We start from the raw sequence: 7,788 nt of genomic DNA on the forward strand, positions 1-7,788 counted from the left end.
GAGTGATGTTTTGGCACATGGGAGCGTATGCTCCCTTTATTTTGAAATACATGTTAGACACATTTTAAAATGTCAAAAAAATTGAAACAAAAATTTCGCACGTACAACTTCATGTGCTACGCGCTCACAAAGTCGTTTCATGAAAAATCGACATGTCATGTGGCCTATGTAAAAAAGAAAAAATTCGGTGGTGAAACAAAGACTTGTGACAAGATAAATTTTCTCTTTTTCTCTTAGATTACAAAAAATATCACTTTTTCGTGAAACTTGACGAATACACGTATATTATGGAGATATACATGTAAATTTTTTTGTCAAAATTTTTTAACACTTGGAAATATATTTTTATGGTAGAGGGATCATACGCACCCGGGAGCCGAATTGAGTTTCTGAAGCTACTTTATGCATGTTTGAGCAATTATCTTGCCCAAATATTAACTTTCACGAAAGTAAAAAATCTGTTTCAATCAAGCTAGGAAGGATGATGATCACTATAAGCAACCGTTTGGTTCTGCGGACGGAACCCTCCAATTATGTTATTGGGTACTTCATCGTAAGGTCCATAATAAGAATTGTAAGGAACTGAAAATCATTTAAAAAAAGTTGAGCAGCTAGGGGAGCAAGCTCATGTGCTACGGTGGAAGATGTGTTCTTCTTAACTTTGTACTCATTAGTCTTCGGATGTGATGTGCCTCGTCATCGGTCTTGTGGCGTGAGTTGTTTCTGTTCTTGTTGGCTCTTTGCTCCGATCGATATGCAATCCGCTTTGGAGAAACATGTTGAGTTCTTTGAGGAGGTCGTCTCTTCTCTTCATGAGGTTGTTATTTCCTTGCACCACTGGATGCTAGCGATTGGGAGCTTGTTGGAGCGGGCGGAAGCTATGCTGGGTAGGCTCTCTCAGACTCGTGCTGAGCCTTTGGTTTTGCCTGATGTTGGCAAAGTGGGCGTGAGCGGAGCAGACCTTCATGGGTGCTTCTCTCCTCGTTCTAGGACATGCTCGGCAATCAAGGCTCCGGTCATGCTGATCATGCCTGAGCTCGTGGAGTTGTGTGGTGGTGTGCTTACGCTTCCTCCTGTCGAGGAGTTGAGTCCCAGATCGCACGAGTTCTCGTGGCTTTGAGAAGTGCGGTGCTGCAACGTTGCGGTCTCTCCCTCGCCTGAGTCTGGCAGACATGTGGTTCCTATTGGTGATGGGGTTGCTAAGTCTCGGTTGTTGCCAACGGTCGGAGTTATCGTCTCTATAGAGGTTAGCGACTTTCTCGCCACCTTGGTTGTTACCTTCCCAGGTTCCACAGTTGGTTGACGGGTGCCTTTCATTGTCATGGTATGTCTCTTTCAGCACGGCATTGGAGTGTCGTGTTCGAGTGTTTGTTAGTGTCGCTTTGTGGTCTATGTGGGTGTGTTTCTTGTGTGAGCTTGGCTCGGTTGTTGCAAGTTTTCTCTGGGTTTTCTCCTAAAAATTGGATAACCTCTTCTTAGTAAATGTGAGGCAAAGTTTTTTGCCTCCGTTCAAAAAAAAAGTCTTTGGATGTTTATGTTGTATTTACTTTCTCAAATTGGTGTGAAAGAAAAAATATTATTACCGGTCCGGATTCTTTCTAGCAAGCTAATAAACAAGAAAGTTGTATTATTTATATTTCTAGATTCATAATTAACTTTATTATAATTTTATGCTATAACTATATTGGTTTCGAATATCACGATTTGGAGTAAAGCCTAATTATACGAGTGGAACTATATATGAACACCAAAATATATCCCTAATCTTGCCTCTAAGACTACTTCATATATTATCGATAGTGCTGTTTTCGTGACTATGGGCATAAGTAAGTTGTTACGAGGATGTCGATGATATATGAGAATAACATTATTTTGAGTAGAACCAACCTGCGATTGGGTGGTTAGGAGGATGGTTGTATCCTCAGCCCACCATAATTCAAACCACAGGTTTGACATCTGTGTGTCTCATAAAGGCGGAATATCCATTCAGTGGGAGACGATGTTCCTGTCGACAGCGAGGCGTCTGTGGTGACTTCGTCAATTTCAAGATCCAATCCGTCGGCTCAATTTTCCGGAGGTGCTCATAGAGGTAGGGTGTGCGGGTATGCCTTCATAGGGGTGAGTGTATGCACGCGCATGTGAGTGTCTGCGTTTGTACTGTGTTTCTCAAAAAAAAAAAAGTATTGAATACATTGTCAATATTTCTATTGATAGTTTCTCATGAAAACTATTACCGTTTAAGCTAGTCTTGTTAGTCCACGAAAATAACATAGACCCACTTGGACCACTTGAAAATGCTATAGTTACGGGTAAATTTTTACGGGATAACATACGAAGCACAACGTGGCTGCGGCCTACGGGTTATTTCTGTGGAACTGCCACACCTCATTCTCCCAATGTGATTCCAGGTCAGTCCGTAACAATTTTTTTTGTAAGAGTTTGCCCGTAGGTGCATTGTTGTGGACTACTCCTTCCCTCTCGGGCGGTTTGGGAGGATGCCGTGTGTCTCCCAGTAGAGATGTTGTCAGTTCTTCTTTTCCTTTGTGTTCTTGCAAATTGTTGTCGAAATGAATTTTGAAGGATATCGTAGGCCAGATCCAGGCAATTTCAGACGGCCCATGGCCCGTAAGCGGTAATGGCCCAGTGACGACTGAAAAGAGACGACGGGAGAGGAGTGGGCGTGGAAGGAAGGGGGGAGAGCAGCTGGTCGCCGTCGCCGCCGACGATGCTTCCGTTCGAGGAACAGGTGGCGACGGACCTGGTAGAGGATCCCAATGGAGGGCTGGTGGTGCTCTCCTCCGGCCTCCCGCTCGCCTCCCTCGTCGCCACCCTCCTCCTCCACCTCCACCACCAATCCTCTTCATCCCCTTCATCCTCCTCCTCCTCCGGCGGCGGCGGCGGCTGCTTCCTCATCCTCTCCGCCCCGGACACCCTCAAGGACCAAATCCGCCGCCTCCTCCTCGAATCCCAGCTCCTCCAGGTCCACGACGTGGGCCCCGACGTCCCGGCCGCCCAGCGCCGCGCTCTCTACAACTCCTCCGCCGACGGCGTCGCTCTCTTCCTCACCCCGCGCGTCCTCGCCGCCGACCTCCTCACCTCCCACCTCCACCCCTCCCGCGTCGGGGCCCTCCTCCTCCTCGCCGCCCACCGCGCCTCCGACACCTCCTCCGACGCCTTCATCGCCCGCCTCCTGCGCCAGCGCCACCTCCTCCCCGTCTACGCCTTCTCCGACCGCCCCCACGCCATGGTCGCGGGCTTCGCCAAGGCCGAGCGCGCCATGAAGAGCCTCTACATCCGCCGCCTACACCTCTGGCCTCGCTTCCACGTCCTCGTCGCCGCCGACCTCGAGCGCTCCCCGCCCGAGGTCGTCGACGTCCGCGTCCCCATGACGGGCCCCATGGCGGGCATCCAGGCCGCCATCCTCGACGCCATGGACGCCTGCCTCAAGGAGCTCAGGCGGACCAACAAGGTCGACGTCGAGGACCTCACCGTCGACAAGGGCCTCTTCAAGTCCTTCGACGAGATCGTCAGGAGGCAGCTCGACCCCATCTGGCACACGCTCGGCAAGAAGACCAAGCAGCTCGTCACTGACCTTAGGACGCTGCGCAAGCTGCTCGATTACCTTCTCAGGTTAGTTAGCCACACCCACAGTGTCTCTCTTTTTGGGACTCCACATTCCACACACTTGACTTGAAGAAAATAAAATCACTGTGCATCTGTGCTTAAATGTATCTACATAATCCCGAGGCATCCTCTTTACGCTCTGTATCATGGATAGGTACGACGCTGTGACCTACTTGAAGTATCTGGACACCCTAAGAGTATCTGAAGGTGTCCGATCAGTTTGGATATTGGCTGATTCAAGCCACAAGATATTTGAACTAGCAAAAAGGCGTGTTTATCAGGTTATTAGACCTGATGGCACAAAAGTTAGTACAATTAACAAGGGCACACCAACGAAGAAGAGGAAGTTGGCACATGGTAGCAGCAAGAAAGGAAAAGAAACCGGTAGTTAGTCCCTTGTTTTCCATGTATCTACTCTGCTTCTCTTAAGAAGAGAACATTTATTTAATATAATAGATGATTCTTGTTCCTGCAGAAAATGAGGATTCCACTCCTAGCAAGGATGACACTCAGAAGGTAAATGCACTGGAAGAGGTTTTGGAGGAAGCACCAAAGTGGAAAGTGTTACGGGTGAGGGGTTCAGTTTTTGTTCCTCAGTTTTCTTCCATTGCAGCACTATTTACTTCACACACTACAGAGAAATAAAGTACATTTGAATTCAGTTCACGCTTCTGTCCCGTTCCACTCACATTTTGCCCAGTGTAAAAGTAAACTACAGTCCACTTTCCTTGTTCTGTTCTTGTAGGAATTCCCCCGAGTAGACTGTTCATCATCTATACACTATTTGTTTATACTACAAATGTTTTTACCTGATATACATCTTTGCAGGAGCTGTTACAAGAGATAGCAGAAGAACAGAGAAAGGGAGATGGTGTTGTACATGAAGATGAAAGTAGTGAAAGTGGCATAGTCTTAGTAGCGTGCAAAGATGAGCGCTCATGTTTGCAGCTGCAAGAATGCATATCAAAAAGCCCCCAGCAGGTAACTTACCGCCTGTCTACTGCAGTTGCATTAATCTACATGTTGGCTGTGCTATTTATGTTCTATTTCCTACGTGAACATATGTTTTTCTCTCTTGTAATGCAAGTTTCTTTCTTACTTGTTAAATTAACCTTGTGAATTCTTCATAATAATACTTGACTTATTTTTAACAAGGTCATGCGAGAAGAGTGGGAGAAGTACTTGCTTGGGAAAGCTGAGTTGCATGGATTACATAAAAAGAAGAAGAAGAGACAATCTCAGCAACCAAAAGGGTTTGGTGTCCTGGATGGGGAATTTCCTGCAGGGCCTAGTGAGAATACAGGCCCCGTAAGTATTCGCAATCTTGAGACTGATGCCTTACTTGCTGCTGCCTCTGGTATAAGCAATTTAACCAAGGAATCTGATGCCATGGATGATTCAGTTGCAAGCTGCAGGAGTGGTTCTGTAAAGGGAAAAGGAAAGGGGGTATCAAGGAAAGTCCCAAAGAGAAAAGCCAGTAATAGAAAAACTAATAGTTCTACAGAAAATGAGAGTTGCCAAGGTACTGATGTGGAAGCATCTGGTAAAATAGATGAACAATCTGAAATCGATGTCTCTAAGGTGTCTGCCAAAGATGCTTCTGGTCCATCCTCCACTGCTTACAATGCTGAAGACTTGATTGATGCCAAAATGCTGCCTCCTGTGCAATTTTATGCCCTAGATAGTGACCAGCATATACTTGACACATGGAAACCATCTGCCATTATTGTCTATAATCCAGATATAACCTTTGTCCGAGAAATTGAGGTATACAAGGCTGAGAACCCATCAAAAAAGTTGAGAGTTTACTTCCTTTTTTATGAAGAATCTTCTGAGGCCCAAAAGTTTGAGTCAAGCATTCGTCGGGAAAATGAAGCATTTGAATCTTTGATCAGACAAAAGTCTCTGATGATGATACCTGTTGATCAGGTAGTGTTTCAATTGAATCTCTCTCCATTACTAAAGCTGTATGTACCCTAGGCATTATGACCTTATCGAAGTATTTACCATGTGATTGATGCTACATATAATGATTCATGAAATGGCTGCTACGCTTTAACAAAGCAGAAATATGGTGTTTATTTGAAATGTTGAACTCTCAGCCAGCTTTGCTTGGGCAGAAAATGCTGTCTTACACTTTAAGAAATTTCATATTCTACATATACTTGACACATCTATCTTCTTTCTTTTCAGAGTGGCCGTTGCATTGGACCAACTCTGGCAAATGAGCCAGAACCTATTTTATCTCAGAATTCATTAACAAGAAATGCAGGTGGTAGAAAGCCAACAGAGAAGGAGATGCAGGTGACTATAGTGATCCTTATTTTGATTTGATTTTGATGAAGGAACCATATTGTGTTTTTACTGGCTGCATTGCTAAAATTTTCAGCACTGTGTTCTCTTCTAGGTTATTGTAGACATGCGGGAGTTCATGAGCAGTCTTCCCAATGTACTACACCAGAAGGGTATTCGGATAATACCGGTGACCCTGGAAGTTGGTGACTATGTTCTTTCTCCTTTGATATGTGTTGAAAGAAAAAGCATCTCAGACTTGTTCCAGAGCTTTGCTTCTGGTCGTCTCTACAATCAGGTTGAGACCATGATTAGGTATTACAAGATCCCAGTGCTTCTGATAGAGTTCTCACAAGATAAGAGCTTCTCCTTCCAGGTATTTTTTTCATTCTATTTTCTTTACACACAAATGGTCTCTACAGAGGACTTCCTGTCATATGGTCAAATTAGAATTCATTTCCATGGAAAGGAAACTGTAGTATTTTACACTGTTGGTTGCACCAGATGATATGCTTACTACTTCTGTGCTCATTTTCTTGCAGTCTGCAAGCGAAGTTGGGGACGATGTGTCCCCAACAAACATAATCTCTAAGCTGTCACTGCTAGTCCTGCATTTTCCTCGGCTTCGCATAGTGTGGTCTCGCAGCCTGCACGCGACGGCAAGCATATTCATGTCGCTGAAAACAAACCAGGATGAGCCTGACGAAACCAAGGCCATGAGGGTGGGCGTGCCTTCAGAGGACGGGGTTGTGGAAGATGACGTGAGGTAAGTTGCGTTTATCTGTTTGCGCAAAGTATAATAATTAATAGCGATTGCATGTTTGATTTATGGTTAAAAAACAATCTGGTTTTCAGGGCTGAGAATTACAACACGTCCGCAATCGAGTTTCTGAGAAGGCTTCCCGGTGTGACGGACTCCAACTACAGAGCGATAATGGACGGGTGTGATAGCCTGGCGGATCTGGCACTGCTACCGGTGGAGAGGTTAGCAGAACTGATGGGTAGTCAGAGAGGAGCGCGGACACTCAAGGAATTTCTCGATGCCAAGTGTCCCAGCATGATCTCCTGAAAATGATCATTGCCTGTCTGGTGAAGTGAGCTCTAGGACGAAGAGGAGTAGTAGTCATTCCTTGTGTGCTATATGGATGGTTAGAGTTGTGTGCTTAGGTAAGGTAGGTAGGTTAAGGTTAGGTAATCCGAATTGTAACATCACCACTAGTATGAGTCTAGGATTGTGTCATTCGGCAATAGAATGGAGATATTTTGTGTAATGGGGACCCACAATTTGCTAGAGTGGGCAATTTCATCCAATCCAGACTATCCAGTTGCAAAATGTGATTGCTCTTTGAAAATCAAGCTTCTTCAAGATGCTGGTTTGAGGAGGCTGTCATTCCATCAACAGACCGAGCAAAAGTCAAAATGTATACCATTAGTTATTTGTAAAAAATTTCATAAAAAATCTCAAACAAAAATTGGTGATATTTGTTTCGCCATTGATGCAAAAAAAATGTAACTAAATATTATAATCATAGCTCATTAAAAAATATTATGTGTACTTACATTTTTTTTTTGTAATATGTGTTCACCTTTCATGAAAACATGTTTAATTTCAGAAGCGCTAAACTGGTAAAATTTATTATATGTACTTCAAAGATGAACATGACCTTTCATGAAAAACAATATGCTGAAAAACCTTACTTTATTTAAAACTTCACGCATAGATTGGGTTCTCCACCCCTCTTGATGCCGGCAAAGCCGGCTGACGGAGGGGGACCGGTCTATAGAGGAGGCGAAGGTGAGTTGGAACCGTCTATGAAGAAGGTGAAGGTGGAGACGGCGTTGTTTCCTTAGAGGTGGCCACCGCTTGGAACG

The 7,788-nt window shown here is 44.8% G+C and overlaps 1 protein-coding gene across 1 annotated transcript; it reads left to right on the forward strand.

Moving 5' to 3' along the window:
- The first annotated feature begins 2,649 nt into the window (after positions 1–2,649).
- LOC127320900 (DNA repair endonuclease UVH1) lies at positions 2,650–7,282 on the forward strand. The gene is made up of 9 exons (XM_051349982.2): positions 2,650–3,630; positions 3,779–4,008; positions 4,100–4,194; positions 4,453–4,605; positions 4,780–5,553; positions 5,818–5,928; positions 6,032–6,292; positions 6,459–6,682; positions 6,772–7,282. The coding sequence occupies exons 1-9, from the start codon at positions 2,726–2,728 to the stop codon at positions 6,983–6,985; spliced, it is 2,967 nt and encodes a 988-aa protein (XP_051205942.1). The 5' UTR covers positions 2,650–2,725; the 3' UTR covers positions 6,986–7,282.
- Positions 7,283–7,788: the final 506 nt, after the last annotated feature.

This window comes from Lolium perenne, chromosome 1 (genome assembly GCF_019359855.2).
Source record: "Lolium perenne isolate Kyuss_39 chromosome 1, Kyuss_2.0, whole genome shotgun sequence".
Classification (NCBI taxonomy): domain Eukaryota; kingdom Viridiplantae; phylum Streptophyta; class Magnoliopsida; order Poales; family Poaceae; genus Lolium; species Lolium perenne.